This window comes from Oncorhynchus kisutch, linkage group LG8 (assembly GCF_002021735.2).
Source record: "Oncorhynchus kisutch isolate 150728-3 linkage group LG8, Okis_V2, whole genome shotgun sequence".
In the NCBI taxonomy this organism is placed as follows: Eukaryota; Metazoa; Chordata; class Actinopteri; order Salmoniformes; family Salmonidae; genus Oncorhynchus; species Oncorhynchus kisutch.
The window spans coordinates 5,675,705-5,697,932 of NC_034181.2; the positions used below are offsets into that span (position 1 = coordinate 5,675,705).

General features: G+C 49.8%; 1 protein-coding gene across 1 annotated transcript in view; it reads left to right on the forward strand.

Annotated features, from left to right (window-relative positions):
- Positions 1 to 22,228, forward strand: part of wdfy3 (WD repeat and FYVE domain containing 3) — a 217,582-nt gene that overhangs the window by 164,438 nt on the left and 30,916 nt on the right. Inside the window, 10 exon segments of the mRNA XM_031829582.1 lie at positions 1,535 to 1,768; positions 4,689 to 4,863; positions 11,673 to 11,833; positions 12,376 to 12,524; positions 14,769 to 14,889; positions 15,340 to 15,506; positions 15,902 to 15,956; positions 19,778 to 19,897; positions 21,062 to 21,179; positions 21,800 to 21,906. Coding sequence (XP_031685442.1) covers positions 1,535 to 1,768; positions 4,689 to 4,863; positions 11,673 to 11,833; positions 12,376 to 12,524; positions 14,769 to 14,889; positions 15,340 to 15,506; positions 15,902 to 15,956; positions 19,778 to 19,897; positions 21,062 to 21,179; positions 21,800 to 21,906 — 1,407 coding nt within the window.

Below are 22,228 nucleotides of genomic sequence, written 5' to 3' on the forward strand. Positions count from 1 at the left end.
ATGACTGAGAAGACACATGACCTGGTAGTAGACCAGTGTCAACATGACTGAGAAGACACATGACCTGGTAGTAGACCAGTGTCAACATGACTGAGAAGACACATGACCTGGTAGTGGACCAGTGTCAACATGACTGAGAAGACACATGACCTGGTAGTAGACCAGTGTCAACATGACTGAGAAGACACATGACCTGGTAGTAGACCAGTGTCAACATGACTGAGAAGACACATGACCTGGTAGTAGACCAGTGTCAACATGACTGAGAAGACACATGACCTGGTAGTAGACCAGTGTCAACATGACTGAGAAGACACATGACCTGGTAGTAGACCAGTGTCAACATGACTGAGAAGACACATGACCTGGTAGTAGACCAGTGTCAACATGACTGAGAAGACGCATGACCTGGTAGTAGACCAGTGTCAACATGACTGAGAAGACACATGACCTGGTATGAAAGACAAAGGAGAGATAGACAGAGAGAGAGCGAGACAGAGAGAGAGAGAGAGCCTCAGGACAGCAGCAAGATGGGAAATATTATCGACTTTACTTTGCACTTTTCACTGGCTGTCCCTCAGGTTGTGGCAGGAGGACACATATATGGCTGCCAAAACTGTACATTTTGGCTTTTCACCCAATAAATATTAGATTTTTAATAGTTTCAAATTCTTTGTATTGAATTATAATTTTGGGAAAGAAATATTCTCTTAGGTCTGAGTATTTGTCACAGTGTAATAGGAAATGCAGCTCTGTCTCTACCTCTCCCATGGAGCAGAGTGAGCACAGCCTGTCCTCTCTGGGCAGCCAGGTTTGTCTGTGACGCCCGGCCTCTATAGCCAGACTGTCCTCTCTGGGCAGCCAGGTTTGTCAGTGACGACCGGTCTCTTATAGCCAGACTGTCCTCTCTGGGCAGCCAGGTTTGTCTGTGACGCCCGGCCTCTATAGCCAGACTGTCCCCTCTGGGCAGCCAGGTTTGTCAGTGACGACCGGTCTCTATAGCCAGACTGTCCTCTCTGGGCAGCCAGGTTTGTCAGTGACGACCGGTCTCTATAGCCAGACTGTCCTCTCTGGGCAGCCAGGTTTGTCTGTGACGACTGGTCTCTATAGCCAGACTGTCCTCTCTGGGCAGCCAGGTTTGTCTGTGACGACCGGTCTCTATAGCCAGACTGTGCTCACTGAGTCTGTACCTAGTCAATGTTTTCCTCCGTTTTCTATCAGTCACAGTGGTCAGATAGTCTGCCACCATGTACTGTCTGTTTAGAGACAAATAGCTCTCTCTCTCGCACTCTCTCTGTCTCGCTCTCTCTCTGTCTATCTCTCCTTTTCTCTCTCTCTCTCACCGTCACTCTCTCTCTCACCGTCACTCTCTCTCTCACCGTCACTCTCTCTCTCACCGTCACTCTCTCTCTCACCGTCACTCTCTCTCTCACCGTCTCTCACTCTCTATCTCACCGTCTCTCACTCTCTATCTCACCGTCTCTGTCCCGTCTCTCACTCACCGTCTCTCTCTCTCTTCCCCATCCCCTGTTAGAGGCAGCAGAATGTCCTAAAATACGTGACAGAGGAGTGGTCATCTATAGAGTATGAGCTGCTGAGAGAGCGGGGCCTCTGGGGGCCCCCCATCGGATCCCACCTGGACAAGTTCCTACTCGAGATGACCGAGGGGCCCTGTCGCATGAGGAAGAAGATGGTCCGCAACGACATGTTCTACATTCATTATCCATACGTCCCCGAGCCTGAACCCAGCACTAATGGCCAAGTACAGGTACTGTAGTAATACTATAATACTACTATAATAACAACAACATCTTCTATGTATATTACCCATAGCGTACCGTAGCGTAACCCGAGCCCAACACAAAGGGCTCTTTACAGACACTATAATACTACTACGGCATTATGATCGTAAGGACAAGGACATGTTGTAGTAACCATGATCAAACACTAGGTTAAACCGTCAAAAGTGCGATGTCGTTGTATAGGAAAAAAAGCTTACCTTGTTCTCCCTACTGTTCCAGTATGTGTACTGTACAATGCAGGAGATAGGGGTTTGTTCCGTCCATTCATCACAGCCAATGAATGGAGTCTTTGTGAGCGAAATCATGCTACATGAATTAGCTTCGTCAGCCACATGACTCAGCCGTGTTCTCAATCGACCCCAAGGGAGAAAAAACAAACCAAGAACACTCGTCAGAATGGGAGCTATACACAGAGTGTACTAAACATTAGGAACACCTGCCGTTTCCATGACATAGACTATCCAGGTGAATTGAGGCTGTTCTGAGGGGAAAAGGGGTGGGAAGGGTGCATCTCAATATTATGAAGGTGTTCCTAATGTTTTGTACACTCAGTGTATGCATGCATATAAACCAACAGTTAGTACCGTTGGGGGGGGTAAAGGTCGTGCCACGGTTTAGTGCCTGACTGCAACTATATTTGAAGACTGACCAGTCTTCCTGTAGTACTCTGTCCTGCTGCAGCCCAGCTCCTATCCTCCTGTAATACTCTGTCCTGCTCCAGCCCAGCTCCTATCCTCCTGTAGTACTCTGTCCTGCTGCAGCCCAGCTCCTATCCTCCTGTAATACTCTGTTACTCTGTCCTGCTGCATCCCAGCTCCTATCCTCCTGTAATACTCTGTCCTGCTCCAGCCCAGCTCCTATCCTCCTGTAATACTCTGTCCTGCTCCAGCCCAGCTCCTATCCTCCTGTAATACTCTGTCCTGCTCCAGCCCAGCTCCTATCCCCCTGTAATACTATGTTACTATGTCCTGCTCCAGCCCAGCTCCTATCCCCCTGTAATACTCTGTTACTATGTCCTGCTCCAGCCCAGCTCCTATCCTCCTGTAATACTCTGTCCTGCTCCAGCCCAGCTCCTATCCCCCTGTAATACTCTGTTACTATGTCCTGCTCCAGCCCAGCTCATATCCTCCTGTAATACTCTGTCCTGCTCCAGCCCAGCTCCTATCCTCCTGTAATACTCTGTTACTATGTCCTGCTCCAGCCCAGCTCCTATCCTCCTGTAATACTCTGTCCTGCTCCAGCCCAGCTCCTATCCTCCTGTAATACTCTGTCCTGCTCCAGCCCAGCTCCTATCCTCCTGTAATACTCTGTCCTGCTCCAGCCCAGCTCCTATCCTCCTGTAATACTATGTCCTGCTGCAGCCCAGCTCCTATCCTCCTGTAATACTCTGTTACTCTGTCCTGCTCCAGCCCAGCTCCTATCCTCCTGTAATACTCTGTCCTGCTCCAGCCCAGCTCCTATCCTCCTGTAATACTCTGTCCTGCTCCAGCCCAGCTCCTATCCTCCTGTAATACTCTGTCCTGCTCCAGCCCAGCTCCTATCCTCCTGTAATACTCTGTCCTGCTGCAGCCCAGCTCCTATCCTCCTGTAATACCCTGTCCTGCTCCAGCCCAGCTCCTATCCTCCTGTAATACTCTGTCCTGCTGCAGCCCAGCTCCTATCCTCCTGTAATACTCTGTCCTGCTCCAGCCCAGCTCCTATCCTCCTGTAATACTCTGTCCTGCTGCAGCCCAGCTCCTATCCTCCTGTAATACTCTGTCCTGCTCCAGCCCAGCTCCTCTCCTCCTGTAATACTCTGTCATGCTCCAGCCCAGCTCCTATCCTCCTGTAATACTCTGTCCTGCTCCAGCCCAGCTCCTATCCTCCTGTAATACTCTGTTACTATGTCCTGCTCCAGCCCAGCTCCTATCCTCCTGTAATACTCTGTCCTGCTCCAGCCCAGCTCCTATCCTCCTGTAATACTCTGTCCTGCTCCAGCCCAGCTCCTATCCTCCTGTAATACTCTGTCCTGCTCCAGCCCAGCTCCTATCCTCCTGTAATACTCTGTCCTGCTCCAGCCCAGCTCCTATCCTCCTGTAATACTCTGTCCTGCTCCAGCCCAGCTCCTATCCTCCTGTAATACTATGTCCTGCTCCAGCCCAGCTCCTATCCTCCTGTAATACTCTGTCCTGCTCCAGCCCAGCTCCTATCCTCCTGTAATACTCTGTCCTGCTGCAGCCCAGCTCCTATCCTCCTGTAATACTCTGTCCTGCTCCAGCCCAGCTCCTATCCTCCTGTAATACTCTGTCCTGCTCCAGCCCAGCTCCTATCCTCCTGTAATACTCTGTCCTGCTCCAGCCCAGCTCCTATCCCCCTGTAATACTCTGTCCTGCTCCAGCCCAGCTCCTATCAGTGTCCTCCTCTGCTCCCCCTCATGATCTCAGCCCTTAGACTCCCACAGTTAGCATCTGTCTGACAACAGGGTGAAGTGACTTGAACAGACATTTATACACTATGTGTGAAGCCATAGTTAGGAGTTGGTTAAACAGCCCAAACTGTGGATGCATGGTGGATGGGTGTCTGGTAGATGGTAAACCGTGTGTCTACGAGCCTGAGCCTTGCCTTGTCATGTAAGGTCCAATAAGGCACCATTTTGGATACAAATTAGATAACTGCTTTCACTTGAAACGACACTCAATGAACATCTGTGTGGTTTGAGAATTTTGCAAGCATGATTGACACTGAAAGGATTTCAATGGACTAATTGAAAGCCGCATCAATTCGCTTCCTGTTTTTTTGGTTTGTTTTGATGCTTATTCGTCAGTGTTCTTCATGTCAACTGCCCCCCCCCCCATCACTAATTAACCTCTCTTCCTCCCCTCTCTTCCTCTCCCTCCCCTCATCCAGAAGCCGGTGCGTTACCGCCGAGCGATAAGCTACGACAGTAAGGAGTACTACATGAGACTGCTGTCAGGGAACCCTGGGATGTATCAGCACTCTATAGAGCAGGACACTGAGGGAGAGACCACTCAGCATGAACCTGGAGAGGTGCACGGAGAGGACACCATCGCCAGAGTCAAAGGTAAGACGGACAGAGGACACATAGCAAGACTTTTGAGGTCGGTTCAGTTTCAGTTTTTATTCTAATTCTAATTATTTTATTCTGTTTATTATAACCACTTTTTCATCTACACTTTCGTGGTATCCGATTTGGTAGTATACAGTCGTGTCTCATCTCTGCAACTCCCGTACGGACTTGGTAGATGCGAAAGTCGAGAGCCGCGCTTCCTCCGAAATACATCCCAACCAAGCCTCACTGCTTCTTGACACAATGCCGGCTTAACCCGGAAGCCAGCTGCACCAATGTGTCGGAGGAAACACTGTTACACCTGGCGATGGTGTCAGCGTCCTCTGAGCCCGGTCCCCCCGCAGGAGTCGCTAGTGCATGATGGGACAAGGACATCCCTGCCTGCCAAACCCTCCCGTAACCCGGACGACGCTGGGCCAAATGTGCGCCCAGCCCCATGAGTCTCCCAGTCATGGCCGGCTACGACAGAGCCTAGACTCAAACCAGGGTCTCTAGTAACACAGCTAGCACTGAGATGCAGTACCTTAGACCAACCACTGCGCCACTCGGGAGGCCCCTTCAGTTAAATTATCACTATGTATTATGTGGGTTGAATGCTGTAATCCACTAATTGAAATACTTTTGTTGTGTAATTGGATTGTAGTCTTCTGCACAAAAAAATGTAGAACATTGGCCTGTTGGAAACTACAACTCCCTACTACATTGTCACGTTGGCCTGTTGGAAACTACAACTCCCTACTACATTGTCACATTGGCCTGTTGGAAACTACAACTCCCTACTACATTGTCACATTGGCCTGTTGGAAACTACAACTCCCTACTGCATTGTCACATTGGCCTGTTGGAAACTACAACTCCCTACTGCATTGTCACATTGGCCTGTTGGAAACTACAACTCCCTACTGCATTGTCACATTGGCCTGTTGGAAACGACAACTCTCTACTACATTGTCACATTGGCCTGTTGGAATCTACAACTCCCTACTACATTGTCACATTGGCCTGTTGGAATCTACAACTCCCTACTACATTGTCACATTGGCCTGTTGGAAACTACAACTCCCTACTACATTGTCACATTGGCCTGTTGGAAACTACAACTCCCTACTGCATTGTCACATTGGCCTGTTGGAAGCTACAACTCCCTACTGCATTGTCACATTGGCCTGTTGGAAACTACAACTCCCTACTGCATTGTCACATTGGCCTGTTGGAAACTACAACTCCCTACTACATTGTCACATTGGCCTGTTGGAAACGACAACTCTCTACTACATTGTCACATTGGCCTGTTGGAATCTACAACTCCCTACTGCATTGTCACATTGGCCTGTTGGAATCTACAACTCCCTACTACATTGTCACATTGGCCTGTTGGAAACTACAACTCCCTACTACATTGTCACATTGGCCTGTTGGAAACTACAACTCCCTACTGCATTGTCACATTGGCCTGTTGGAAACTACAACTCCCTACTACATTGTCACATTGGCCTGTTGGAAACTACAACTCCCTACTACATTGTCACATTGGCCTGTTGGAAACTACAACTCCCTACTGCATTGTCACATTGGCCTGTTGGAAACTACAACTCCCTACTACATTGCACAGTTCAGGCTTCATCTGATTTACACCATACAGTGAATTCGGAAAGTATTCAGACCCCTTGACTTTTTCCACATTTTGTTACATTACAGCATCATTCTAAAATGGATTGAATAGTTTTTTCCCCCTCATCAATCTACACACAATACCCCATAATGACATCACAATACCCCATAATGACATCACAATACCCCATAATGACATCACAATGCCCAATTTCTTTTTGTTTACCTTTATTTGACTAGGCAAGTCAGTTAAAGAACAAATACTTGTTTTCGATGAGGGCCTAGGAACAGTGGGTTAACTGCCTTGTTTCAGGGGCAGAACGACAAATTTGTACCTTGTTAACTCAGGGATTTGATCTTGCATCCTTTTGTTTACTGGCCCAACGCTCTGACCAGTAGGCTACCTGCTGGTTACTGGCCCAACGCTCTGACCAGTAGGCTACCTGCTGGTTACTGGCCCAACGCTCTGACCAGTAGGCTACCTGCTGGTTCTGGTCCAACCCTCTGACCAGTAGGCTACCTGCTGGTTCTGGTCCAACGCTCTGACCAGTAGCATACCTGCTGGTTCTGGTCCAACCCTCTGACCAGTAGGCTACCTGCTGGTTCTGGTCCAACGCTCTGACCAGTAGCATACCTGCTGGTTCTGGTCCAACCCTCTGACCAGTAGGCTACCTGCTGGTTACTGGCCCAACGCTCTGACCAGTAGGCTACCTGCTGGTTACTGGCCCAACGCTCTGACCAGTAGGCTACCTGCTGGTTCTGGTCCAACCCTCTGACCAGTAGGCTACCTGCTGGTTCTGGTCCAACGCTCTGACCAGTAGCATACCTGCTGGTTCTGGTCCAACCCTCTGACCAGTAGGCTACCTGCTGGTTCTGGTCCAACGCTCTGACCAGTAGCATACCTGCTGGTTCTGGTCCAACCCTCTGACCAGTAGGCTACCTGCTGGTTCTGGTCCAACGCTCTGACCAGTAGGCTACCTGCTGGTTCTGGTCCAACCCTCTGACCAGTAGGCTACCTGCTGGTTCTGGTCCAACGCTCTGACCAGTAGGCTACCTGCTGGTTCTGGTCCAACCCTCTGACCAGTAGGATACCTGCTGGTTCTGGTCCAACCCTCTGACCAGTAGGCTACCTGCTGGTTCTGGTCCAACGCTCTGACCAGTAGGCTACCTGCTGGTTACTGGTCCAACCCTCTGACCAGTAGGCTACCTGCTGGTTCTGGTCCAACCCTCTGACCAGTAGGCTACCTGCTGGTTCTGGTCCAACCCTCTGACCAGTAGGATACCTGCTGGTTCTGGTCCAACCCTCTGACCAGTAGGCTACCTGCTGGTTACTGGCCCAACGCTCTGACCAGTAGGCTACCTGCAGGTTCTGGTCCAACGCTCTGACCACTAGGCTACCTGCTGGTTACTGGCCCAACGCTCTGACCAGTAGGCCACCTGCTGGTTACTGGCCCAACGCTCTGACCAGTAGGCTACCTGCTGGTTCTGGTCCAACGCTCTGACCAGTAGGCTACCTGCTGGTTACTGGCCCAACGCTCTGACCAGTAGGCTACCTGCAGGTTCTGGTCCAACGCTCTGACCACTAGGCTACCTGCTGGTTACTGGCCCAACGCTCTGACCAGTAGGCTACCTGCTGGTTACTGGCCCAACCCTCTGACCAGTAGGCTACCTGCTGGTTCTGGTCCAACGCTCTGACCAGTAGGCTACCTGCTGGTTCTGGTCCAACGCTCTGACCAGTAGGCTACCTGCTGGTTCTGGTCCAACGCTCTGATCACTAGGCTACCTGCTGGTTCTGGTCCAACGCTCTGATCACTAGGCGACCTGCTGGTTCTGGTCCAACCCTCTGATCACTAGGCTACCTGCTGGTTCTGGTCCAACCCTCTGACCACTAGGCAACCTGCTGGTTCTGGTCCAACGCTCTGATCACTAGGCTACCTGCTGGTTCTGGTCCAACGCTCTGATCACTAGGCAACCTGCTGGTTCTGGTCCAACGCTCTGATCACTAGGCTACCTGCTGGTTCTGGTCCAACGCTCTGATCACTAGGCTACCTGCTGGTTCTGGTCCAACGCTCTGATCACTAGGCTACCTGCTGGTTCTGGTCCAACCCTCTGACCACTAGGCAACCTGCTGGTTCTGGTCCAACGCTCTGATCACTAGGCAACCTGCTGGTTCTGGTCCAACCCTCTGACCACTAGGCAACCTGCTGGTTCTGGTCCAACCCTCTGATCACTAGGCAACCTGCTGGTTCTGGTCCAACCCTCTGATCACTAGGCTACCTGCTGGTTCTGGTCCAACGCTCTGATCACTAGGCTACCTGCTGGTTCTGGTCCAACGCTCTGATCACTAGGCAACCTGCTGGTTCTGGTCCAACCCTCTGATCACTAGGCTACCTGCTGGTTCTGGTCCAACCCTCTGATCACTAGGCTACCTGCTGGTTCTGGTCCAACCCTCTGATCACTAGGCTACCTGCTGGTTCTGGTCCAACCCTCTGATCACTAGGCTACCTGCTGGTTCTGGTCCAACCCTCTGATCACTAGGCTACCTGCTGGTTCTGGTCCAACGCTCTGATCACTAGGCTACCTGCTGGTTCTGGTCCAACGCTCTGATCACTAGGCAACCTGCTGGTTCTGGTCCAACCCTCTGATCACTAGGCAACCTGCTGGTTCTGGTCCAACGCTCTGATCACTAGGCAACCTGCTGGTTCTGGTCCAACGCTCTGATCACTAGGCAACCTGCTGGTTCTGGTCCAACGCTCTGATCACTAGGCTACCTGCTGGTTCTGGTCCAACGCTCTGATCACTAGGCGACCTGCTGGTTCTGGTCCAACCCTCTGATCACTAGGCTACCTGCTGGTTCTGGTCCAACCCTCTGATCACTAGGCAACCTGCTGGTTCTGGTCCAACCCTCTGACCACTAGGCAACCTGCTGGTTCTGGTCCAACCCTCTGATCACTAGGCAACCTGCTGGTTCTGGTCCAACGCTCTGATCACTAGGCAACCTGCTGGTTCTGGTCCAACCCTCTGATCACTAGGCAACCTGCTGGTTCTGGTCCAACGCTCTGATCACTAGGCAACCTGCTGGTTCTGGTCCAACGCTCTGATCACTAGGCAACCTGCTGGTTCTGGTCCAACGCTCTGATCACTAGGCAACCTGCTGGTTCTGGTCCAACGCTCTGATCACTAGGCAACCTGCTGGTTCTGGTCCAACGCTCTGATCACTAGGCGACCTGCTGGTTCTGGTCCAACCCTCTGACCACTAGGCAACCTGCTGGTTCTGGTCCAACCCTCTGACCACTAGGCAACCTGCTGGTTCTGGTCCAACCCTCTGATCACTAGGCAACCTGCTGGTTCTGGTCCAACCCTCTGATCACTAGGCAACCTGCTGGTTCTGGTCCAACGCTCTGATCACTAGGCAACCTGCTGGTTCTGGTCCAACCCTCTGATCACTAGGCAACCTGCTGGTTCTGGTCCAACGCTCTGATCACTAGGCAACCTGCTGGTTCTGGTCCAACCCTCTGATCACTAGGCTACCTGCTGGTTCTGGTCCAACGCTCTGATCACTAGGCTACCTGCTGGTTCTGGTCCAACGCTCTGATCACTAGGCAACCTGCTGGTTCTGGTCCAACGCTCTGATCACTAGGCTACCTGCTGGTTCTGGTCCAACCCTCTGATCACTAGGCAACCTGCTGGTTCTGGTCCAACCCTCTGATCACTAGGCAACCTGCTGGTTACTGGTCCAACGCTCTGATCACTAGGCAACCTGCTGGTTCTGGTCCAACGCTCTGATCACTAGGCTACCTGCTGGTTCTGGTCCAACGCTCTGATCACTAGGCTACCTGCTGGTTCTGGTCCAACCCTCTGATCACTAGGCAACCTGCTGGTTCTGGTCCAACGCTCTGATCACTAGGCAACCTGCTGGTTTCTGGTCCAACCCTCTGATCACTAGGCAACCTGCTGGTTCTGGTCCAACCCTCTGATCACTAGGCAACCTGCTGGTTCTGGTCCAACGCTCTGATCACTAGGCTACCTGCTGGTTCTGGTCCAACCCTCTGATCACTAGGCAACCTGCTGGTTCTGGTCCAACGCTCTGATCACTAGGCAACCTGCTGGTTCTGGTCCAACCCTCTGATCACTAGGCTACCTGCTGGTTCTGGTCCAACGCTCTGATCACTAGGCAACCTGCTGGTTCTGGTCCAACCCTCTGATCACTAGGCAACCTGCCACCCCCATAATATCAAAGCAAAAAATAAATGTATTTATAAAAAATAAAATATATATCACATATACATAAGTATTTGGTTGAAGCACCTTACAGCCTCACGTCTTGGGTATGACACTACTAGCTTGGCACACCTGTATTTAGGGAGTTTCTCCCATTCTTCTCTGCAGATCCTCTCAAGCTCTGTCAGGTTGGATGAGGAGCGTCGCTGCACAGCTATTTTCAGGTCTCTCCAGAGATGTTCGATCGGGTTCAAGTCCGGACTCAAGGACATTCAGAGACTTGTCCCGAAGCCACTCCTGTGTTGTCTTGGCTGTGTGCTTAGTGCCGTTGTCCTGTTAGAAAGGTGAACCTTCGCCCCAGTCTGATGTCCTGAGTCCTGTGGGGCAGGTTTTCATCAAGGATCTCTCTGTACTTTGCTCTGCACTTTAATCTTTCCCTCGATCCTGACTTGTTCCTGCTGCTGAAAAACAGTCCTTAGGTGTCTTTAGGCAAACTCCAAGCGGACTGTCACGTGCCTGTTACTGAGGAGTGGCTTCCGTCTGGCCACTCTACCAAAAAGGCCTGATTGGTGGAGGGCTGCAGAGATGGTTGTCCTTCTGGAATGGTTCTCCCATCTCTGGAGGCTGTTATAGCAGTAAAAGGGGGGGGACCAACTCCAACTCCATCCATTGATTTTGGAATGAGATGTTCGGCGAGCAGGTGTCCACATACCTTTGGTCATGAAGTGTATCTCAAGAGGGGGAAAAAAGGAACGAAATGGAATTCAAATAATTGAACCCGAAAGATGTTAATCGCTCAGCACTACAAGACACACACACACACACTAGAGACATGAGACGAGTCATTCAACTATACTAGCTCTCAGAGAGACTGTAAGGAAACTAAACTGCATGTATGACTGGTTTACTGCCTCTACCAAACATCAGTGGGGTAACTATTTAAGTGTTCCTGTCCCCGTCCCCCCCTCCAGGTCTGGTGAAGGCCCCTCTGAAGAGGTCACGCTCCACCACGGACAGAGCCGATGAGGAACAAGACCTGCTCCCGGAACAGATCTTAGAGTCAGGAGGTCTGGACGAGGAACAGAGGACAGACAACACATCACTGCTACGACTACTGGAGGAGGGAGAGAAGGTAAGAGGACAGGGTGAGGAGGACTGACGGGGGTGAGGAGGACTGACGGGGGTGAGGAGGACTGACGGGGGTGAGGAGGACTGACGGGGGTGAGGAGGGAGAGAAGGTAAGAGGACAGGGGGAGGAGGACTGACGGGGTGAGGAGGACTGACGGGGATGAGGAGGACTGACGGGGAGGAGGAGGACTGACGGGGAGGAGGAGGACTGACGGGGAGGAGGAGGACTGACGGGAGGAGGGACTGACGGGGAGGAGAGGACTGACGGGGAGGAGGAGGACTGACGGGGGGGAAGAGGACTGACGGGGGTGAGGAGGGCTGACGTGGGAGGAGGAGGACTGATGGGGGGGACTGATGGGGGGGGAGGAGGACTGACCGGGGGGGGGACTGATTGGGGGTAGGAGGAGGACTGATGGGGGAGGAGGAGGACTGATGGGGGGGGGGGAGGACTGATGGGGGGGGGGAGGACTGACGGGGTTTATTCTGCGGTTCTACCTAGCCTAAATGTTTTTAACCACGAATATAACCATTACGTTGTGTCACCAGATCCAGCACATGTACCGGTGTGCGCGGGTGCAGGGTCTGGACACTAGCGAGGGGCTGCTCCTGTTCGGGAAGGAGCACTTCTATGTCATCGACGGTTTCACCATGACCGTCAGCAGAGAGATCAGAGACATCGAGACGCTGCCCGCCAAGTGAGTTCATTAACCTTTTGTCTATATGAACACCTCACTTAACCCCCTTATTCACCCTTCATAACTAACACTCGTGATTCAACTAAACCAAGTGCTTCGTTTTATTTGTTGAATCGTGCGCTTTTGATGGATCAGCTTTGAGATTGCAAATGGATTGTGGCGTCTTTCAATGTAATTGTTTACAAATCAAATCAAATCAAATTTATTTATATAGCCCTTCGTACATCAGCTGATATCTCAAAGTGCTGTACAGAAACCCAGCCTAAAACCCCAAACAGCAAGCAATGCAGGTGGAGAAGCACATCTCGTCTGGCCACTCTACCACAAAGGTGGAGAAGCACATCATATCCAATCACCCATATGGTTTTTTTATAAATATATATTATTTAAAATATATTTTCCCCTAACCCTACCACCCCTCCCCTAACCCTACCACCCCTCCCCTAACCCTACCACCCCTCCCCTAACCTACCACCCCTCCCCTAACCCTACCACCCCTCCCCTAACCCTACCACCCCTCCCCTAACCCTACCACCCCTCCCCTAACCCTACCACCCCTCTCCTAACCCTACCACCCCTCCCCTAACCCTACCACCCCTCCCCTAACCCTACCACCCCTCCCCTAACCCTACCACCCCTCTCCTAACCCTACCACCCCTCTCCTAACCCTACCACCCCTCTCCTAACCCTACCACCCCTCTCCTAACCCTACCACCCCTCTCCTAACCCTACCACCCCCTCCCCTAACCCTACCACCCCTCCCCTAACCCTACCACCCCTCCCCTAACCCTACCACCCCTCCCCTAACCCTACCACCCCTCCCCTAACCCTACCACCCCTCTCCTAACCCTACCACCCCTCTCCTAACCCTACCACCCCTCTCCTAACCCTACCACCCCTCTCCTAACCCTACCACCCCTCTCCTAACCCTACCACCCCTCCCCTAACCCTACCACCCCTCCCCTACCCTACCACCCCTCCCTACCCTACCACCCCTCTCCTAACCCTACCACCCATCCCCTAACCCTACCACCCCTCTCCTAACCCTACCACCCCTCCCCTAACCCTACCACCCCTCCCCTAACCCTACCACCCCTCCCCTAACCCTACCACCCCTCCCCTAACCCTACCACCCCTCCCCTAACCCTACCCACCCCTCTCCTAACCCTACCACCCCTCCCCTAACCCTACCACCCCTCCCTAACCCTACCACCCCTCCCCTAACCCTACCACCCCTCTCCTAACCCTACCACCCTCCCCTAACCCTACCACCCCTCCCTAACCCTACCACCCCTCTCCTAACCCTACCACCCCTCCCCTAACCCTACCACCCCTCTCCTAACCCTACCACCCATCCCCTAACCCTACCACCCTCCCCTAACCCTACCACCCCTCCCCTAACCCTACCACCCCTCCCCTAACCCTACCACCCCTCTCCTAACCCTACCACCCCTCCCCTAATGGGAGGAAACTAATGGACAACAACACTTAGGCCTCTACTTCCAATTTAATACATACTATATACATTTTACGGACACAGTATATTTTACATTTAGTTATCGTGTTTTTTTGTTTAAAATAAATTGTCCCACCCAATCTCCGAACACCATCCAGTTTTGATTTATATTTGCCATCAATACGGTGCATTCAGAAAGGACTCAGACCCCTTCCCTTTTTCCACATTTTGTTACGTTACGGCCTTATTCTAACATGGATTAAATAACAATTGGTCCTCATCAATCTACACACAATACCCCATACTGACATCACAATACCCCAATAATGACATCACAATACCCCAATAATGACATCACAATACCCCAATAATGACATCACAATACCCCAATACTGACATCACAATACCCCAATACTGACATCACAATACCCCAATAATGACATCACAATACCCCAATAATGACATCACAATACCCCAATAATGACATCACAATACCCCAATAATGACATCACAATACCCCAATAATGACATCACAATACCCCAATAATGACATCACAATACCCCAATAATGACATCACAATACCCCATAATGACATCGCAATTCCCCAATAATGACATCACAATACCCCATAATGACATCACAATACCCCATAATGACATCACAATACCCCATAATGACATCACAATACCCCACAATACCCCATATACATCCAAAAAGTTTAACTGGAAAGGGGGGGGGGGGGTACTCAAGGAGAAGTTTGGGTTTTAACATGTCTCTCTGTCTCCAGTCTTCATGAGACCATCATCCCCAGAGGTGCGAGGCAGGGTCAGAGCCAGCTGAAGAGGACATGTAGCATCTTCGCTTACGAGGACATTAAGGAGGTCCACAAGAGACGATACCTGTTGCAGGTGAGCACTGCACTAACTTGGTTCTGATTTGTTGCTTGTGACATGTTGATCAGTCTCAACTTGCTCACCTCGGTCATGTATATTAGGGCAAAACATGGCAAATCGTTTTGAGACAGAAAATCGAGAAATATATCATTACTTTGTTGGACAAGTTCCGGTATCCGTCCCTGTTTCTGTCTGTTTTCATTTCCTTTATGAATCTGAACGTGAGCAACGAACACAACCCTTCTACAACACAACCCTTCTACAACACAACCCTTCTACAACACAACCCTTCTACAACACAACCCTTCTGTTCTGTCTGTGCCCTAATTCCTTTGTGCCCTAATGAATCTGAACGTGAGCAACGAACACAACCCTTCTACAACACAACCCTTCTACAACACAACCCTTCTACAACACAACCCTTCTACAACACAACCCTTCTATAATGTCCTGTCTGTGTTCCAGCCCATGGCTGTGGAGGTGTTCTCAGGAGATGGGAGGAACTACCTGCTGGCCTTCCAGAAAGGAGTCCGTAACAAGGTGTACCAGAGGTTCCTCGCCGTGGTTCCCTCTCTGGCTGACAGCTCAGAGTCCGTCTCAGGACAAAGGCCCAACACCAGCGTAGAACAGGGGTACCTTCTACCTTTCTGTAGATTCTATGTGATAAACGTCTATGTTTTCATATTTAGTTAAATCTGTTGTGTATTTGGTTGGTTATTAAGTTGTCCTGTATTTATTATAATAATTTTTTAGACGTTTTATTTAACTAGGCAAGTCGGTTAAGAACAAATTCTTATTTTCAATGACGGCCTACTGGGGAACAACGACAGATTTGTACCTTGTCAGCTCTGGGATTTGAACTTGCAACCTTTCAGTTACTAGTCCAACGCTCTAACCACTAGGCTACCCTGCCGCCTCTACACTCTAACCACTAGGCTACCTGCCGACCTCTACACTCTAACCACTAGGCTACCCTAGTTGCATGAATGTTTTCTATTGTAAATCCTTCTATAATGTTTCCTGTCAGGTCTGGGCTACTCAGCACTCTGGTAGGAGAGAAATCTGTCACCCAAAGATGGGAGGTAAGTCTGTTTTTACCAGTTCTATTACCATACGATCTCCTACCTGAGGACCGTGTTAGCAGTAGGTCTGACAGTAAGTGACTATAGTGTGGAGAGATCAGTGACTATAGTGTGCCTCTCTGTGGTGTGGAGAGATCAGTGACTATAGTGTCCTCTCTGTGGTGTGGAGAGATCAGTGACTATAGTGTGGAGAGATCAGTGACTATAGTGTACCTCTCTGTGGTGTGGAGAGATCAGTGACTATAGTGTGGAGAGATCAGTGACTATAGTGTGCCTCTCTGTGGTGTGGAGAGATCAGTGACTATAGTGTGGAGAGATCAGTGACTATAGTGTACCTCTCCGTAGCGTGGAGAGATTAGTGACTATAGTGTCCTCTGTAGCGTGGAGAGATCAGTGACTATAGTGTCCCTCTCTGTCGTGTGGAGAGATCAGTGACTATAGTGTCCTCTGTAGCGTGGAGAGATCAGTGACTATAGTGTCCCTCTCTGTAGTGTGGAGAGATCAGTGACTATAGTGTCCTCTGTAGCGTGGAGAGATCAGTGACTATAGTGTCCCTCTCTGTAGTGTGGAGAGATCAGTGACTAGTGTCCTCTGTAGCGTGGAGAGATCATTGACTATAGTGTCCCTCTCTGTAGTGTGGAGAGATCAGTGACTATAGTGTCCTCTCTGTAGTGTGGAGAGATCAGTGACTATAGTGTCCCTCTCTGTAGTGTGGAGAGATCAGTGACTATAGTGTCCTCTCTGTAGCGTGGAGAGATCAGTGACTATAGTGTCCTCTCTGTAGCGTGGAGAGATCAGTGACTATAGTGTCCTCTCTGTAGCGTGGAGAGATCAGTGACTATAGTGTCCTCTCTGTTTCCATAGCGTGGAGAGATCAGTGACTATATTGTCCTCTCTGTGTTTCCGTAGCGTGGAGAGATCAGTGACAATAGTGTCCTCTCTGTAGCGTGGAGAGATCAGTGACTATATTGTCCTCTCTGTGTTTCCGTAGCGTGGAGAGATCAGTGACTATAGTGTCCTCTCTGTAGTGTGGAGAGATCAGTGACTATAGTGTCCTCTCTGTAGTGTGGAGAGATCAGTGACTATAGTGTCCTCTCTGTAGTGTGGAGAGATCAGTGACTATAGTGTCCTCTCTGTAGTGTGGAGAGATCAGTGACTATAGTGTCCTCTCTGTAGTGTGGAGAGATCAGTGACTATAGTGTCCTCTCTGTGTTTCCGTAGCGTGGAGAGATCAGTGACAATAGTGTCCTCTCTGTAGCGTGGAAAGATCAGTGACTATATTGTCCTCTCTGTGTTTCCGTAGCGTGGAGAGATCAGTGACTATAGTGTCCTCTCTGTAGTGTGGAGAGATCAGTGACTATAGTGTCCTCTCTGTAGTGTGGAGAGATCAGTGACTATAGTGTCCTCTCTGTAGTGTGGAGAGATCAGTGACTATAGTGTCCTCTCTGTAGTGTGGAGAGATCAGTGACTATAGTGTCCTCTCTGTAGTGTGGAGAGATCAGTGACTATAGTGTCCTCTCTGTGTTTCCGTAGCGTGGAGAGATCAGTGACCATAGTGTCCTCTCTGTAGCGTGGAGAGATCAGTGACTATAGTGTCCTCTCTGTAGTGTGGAGAGATCAGTAACTATAGTGTCCTCTCTGTGTCCATAGCGTGGAGAGATCAGTGACTATAGTGTCCTCTCTGTAGTGTGGAGAGATCAGTAACTATAGTGTCCTCTCTGTAGTGTGGAGAGATCAGTAACTATAGTGTCCTCTCTGTAGTGTGGAGAGATCAGTAACTATAGTGTCCTCTCTGTGTCCATAGCGTGGAGAGATCAGTGACTTTAGTGTCCTCTCTGTGTTTCTGTAGTGTGGAGAGATCAGTGACTATAGTGTCCTCTCTGTAGTGTGGAGAGATCAGTGACTATAATGTCCTCTCTGTAGCGTGGAGAGATCAGTGACTATAGTGTCCTCTCTGTTTCCATAACGTGGAGAGATCAGTGACTATAGCGCCCTCTGTAGCGTGGAGAGATCAGTGACTATAGTGTCCCTCTCTGTAGCGTGGAGAGATCAGTGACCATAGCGTCCCTCTCTGTCGTGTGGAGAGATCAGTGACTATAGTGTCCTCTGTAGCGTGGAGAGATCAGTGACTATAGTGTCCCTCTCTGTAGTGTGGAGAGATCAGTGACTATAGTGTCCTCTGTAGCGTGGAGAGATCAGTGACTATAGTGTCCCTCTCTGTAGTGTGGAGAGATCAGTGACTATAGTGTCCTCTGTAGCGTGGATAGATCAGTGACTATAGTGTCCCTCTCTGTAGTGTGGAGAGATCAGTGACTATAGTGTCCTCTCTGTAGTGTGGAGAGATCAGTGACTATAGTGTCCCTCTCTGTAGTGTGGAGAGATCAGTGACTATAGTGTCCTCTGTAGCGTGGATAGATCAGTGACTATAGTGTCCCTCTCTGTAGTGTGGAGAGATCAGTGACTATAGTGTCCTCTCTGTAGTGTGGAGAGATCAGTGACTATAGTGTCCCTCTCTGTAGTGTGGAGAGATCAGTGACTATAGTGTCCTCTCTGTAGCGTGGAGAGATCAGTGACTATAGTGTCCTCTCTGTTTCCATAGCGTGGAGAGATCAGTGACTATATTGTCCTCTCTGTGTTTCCGTAGCGTGGAGAGATCAGTGACAATAGTGTCCTCTCTGTAGCGTGGAGAGATCAGTGACTATATTGTCCTCTCTGTGTTTCCGTAGCGTGGAGAGATCAGTGACTATAGTGTCCTCTCTGTAGTGTGGAGAGATCAGTGACTATAGTGTCCTCTCTGTAGTGTGGAGAGATCAGTGACTATAGTGTCCTCTGTAGTGTGGAGAGATCAGTGACTATAGTGTCCTCTCTGTGTTTCCGTAGTGTGGAGAGATCAGTGACCATAGTGTCCTCTCTGTAGCGTGGAGAGATCAGTGACTATAGTGTCCTCTCTGTAGTGTGGAGAGATCAGTAACTATAGTGTCCTCTCTGTGTCCATAGCGTGGAGAGATCAGTGACTATAGTGTCCTCTCTGTAGTGTGGAGAGATCAGTAACTATAGTGTCCTCTCTGTAGTGTGGAGAGATCAGTAACTATAGTGTCCTCTCTGTGTCCATAGCGTGGAGAGATCAGTGACTATAGTGTCCTCTCTGTAGTGTGGAGAGATCAGTGACTATAGTGTCCTCTCTGTGTTTCTGTAGTGTGGAGAGATCAGTGACTATAGTGTCCTCTCTGTGTTTCTGTAGTGTGGAGAGATCAGTGACTATAGTGTCCTCTCTGTAGTGTGGAGAGATCAGTGACTATAGTGTCCTCTCTGTAGTGTGGAGAGATCAGTGACTATAGTGTCCTCTCTGTAGTGTGGAGAGATCAGTGACTATAGTGTACCTCTCTGTAGCGTGGAGAGATCAGTGACTATAGTGTCCTCTCTGTAGCGTGGAGAGATCAGTGACTATATTGTCCTCTCTGTGTTTCCGTAGCGTGGAGAGATCAGTGACTATAGTGTCCTCTCTGTAGTGTGGAGAGATCAGTGACTATAGTGTCCTCTCTGTAGTGTGGAGAGATCAGTGACTATAGTGTCCTCTCTGTAGTGTGGAGAGATCAGTGACTATAGTGTCCTCTCTGTAGTGTGGAGAGATCAGTGACTATAGTGTCCTCTCTGTAGTGTGGAGAGATCAGTGACTATAGTGTCCTCTCTGTAGTGTGGAGAGATCAGTAACTATAGTGTCCTCTCTGTAGTGTGGAGAGATCAGTAACTATAGTGTCCTCTCTGTGTTTCCGTAGCGTGGAGAGATCAGTAACTATAGTGTCCTCTCTGTGTTTCCGTAGCGTGGAGAGATCAGTAACTTCCAGTATCTGATGCATCTCAACACCCTGGCTGGTCGCTCCTACAACGACCTGATGCAGTACCCTGTCTTCCCCTGGATCCTGGCTGACTACGACTCTGAGGTAACAACAGTTACAGGACCCTGAGGTAACAACAGTTACAGGGCCCTGAGGTAACAACAGTTACATGACCCTATATAGACCCTGAGGTAACAACAGTTACAGGACCCTGAGGAAACCACAGTTACATGACCCTATATAGACCCTGAGGTAACAACAGTTACATGGCCCTGAGATAACAACAGGTACAGGACCCTGAGGTAACAACAGGTACAGGACCCTGAGGTAACAACAGGTACAGGACCCTGAGGTAACAACAGTTACAGGGCCCTGAGGTAACAACAGTTACAGGGCCCTGAGGTAACAACAGTTACATGGCCCTGAGGTAACAACAGGTACAGGGCCCTGAGGTAACAACAGGTACAGGACCCTGAGGTAACAACAGGTACAGGACCCTGAGGTAACAACAGGTACATGACCCTATATAGACCCTGAGGTAACAACAGTTACAGGACCCTATATAGACCCTGAGGTAACAACAGGTACAGGACCCTATATAGACTCTGAGGTAACAACAGGTACATGATCCTATATAGACCCTGAGGTAACAACAGTTACAGGACCCTGAGGTAACAACAGTTACATGATCCTATATAGACCCTGAGGTAACAACAGGTACAGGACCCTATATAGACCCTGAGGTAACAACAGGTACAGGACCCTATATAGACCCTGAGGTAACAACAGGTACAGGACCCTATATAGACCCTGAGGTAACAACAGGTACAGGACCCTATATAGACCCTGAGGTAACAACAGGTACAGGACCCTGAGGTAACAACTGGTACAGGACCCTATATAGACCCTGAGGTAACAACAGTTACATGATCCTATATAGACCCTGAGGTAACAACAGGTACAGGACCCTATATAGACCCTGAGGTAACAACAGGTACAGGACCCTGAGGTAACAACAGTTACAGGACCCTATATACATTAAACTGGTCTGGTCTTGTTCCTTGTAAATGTAGTGGGATTAAACTGGTCTGGTCTTGTTCCTTGTAAATGTAGTGGGATTAAATTGACCTGGTCTGGTTCCTTGTAAATGTAGTGGGATTAAACTGGTCTGGTCTTGTTCCTAGTAAATGTAGTGGGATTAAATTGACCTGGTCTGGTTCCTTGTAAATGTAGTGGGATTAAACTGACCTGGACTGTTCTGGTTCCTAGGAGTTGGACCTAAACAACCCACGGACGTTCCGTAACCTGGCTAAACCAATGGGAGCCCAGACAGACGACAGGCTGACCCAGTACAAGAAGAGGTTCAAGGACTGGGAGGACCCTACCAGTAAGACACGTTTGACCAATCTGTTTGTGTATTGTATTGCTTAATTATAGGTCATTGGGAAATAGAGAAAAGGAAATGGAAGGTAGATGGACACCGACAAGGCTTGAACCCTATTGCATTCCCCACTGGTCCAGAATTGTCTGTACTACCACAATAACCTGGGACCATAAAATCTTATTGTAAAATATCTCTCCCTCTCTCTGTCTCTGTCGGTCTCTGTCTCTCTCTCTCATTCTCTCTCTCATTCTCTCTCTTTCTCTCTCTCTCATTCTCTCTCCCTCTCTCATTCTCTCTCTTTCTCTCTCTCTCCTGTCTCTCTCATTCTCTCTATTTCTCTCTCTCATTCTCTCCTCTCTCTCTCATTCTCTCCTCTCTCTCTCATTCTCTTTCTCTCTCTCTCTCATTCTCTCCTCTCTCATTCTCTTTCTCTCTCTCATTCTCTCCTCTCTCTCTCTCATTCTCTCTTTGTCTCTCTCTCTCATTCTCTCTCTCTTTCTCTCTCTCTTTCTCTCTCTCTCATTCTCTCTCTTTCTCTCTTTCTCTCTCTCTCTCTCTCTCTCTGTGTCTCTCTCTCCCTCTCTCTCTGTCTCCCTCTCTCTCTGTCTCTCTCTCTCTCTCAGGTGAGACCCCGGCGTATCACTACGGTACACACTACTCCTCAGCCATGATCGTGGCGTCCTACCTGATCCGCATGGAACCTTTCACTCAGATCTTTCTCAGGCTTCAGGTAAGACTCCACCCACACCGTCCCAGACTCCACCCACACCGTCCCAGACTCCACCCACACTGTCCCAGACTCCACCCACGCTGCCCCAGACTCCACCCACACACCGTCCCAGACGCCAGACACACCACCTGTCTTGTATAGTGGAATGATCTGGAATGTTCAGATGATTCCAAGAGGTCCAAGCACTGAACCTTGAGGAACCCCAAATGTAACTTTTCAGAGGATATTTTCAGAGGATTCATATGGTAGTTACCTACAACGCAGTGTGGCCATTTTGTTGTGAATGCACAGTGCAGGTTTCTGTATCTGCAGTGCATTTAAT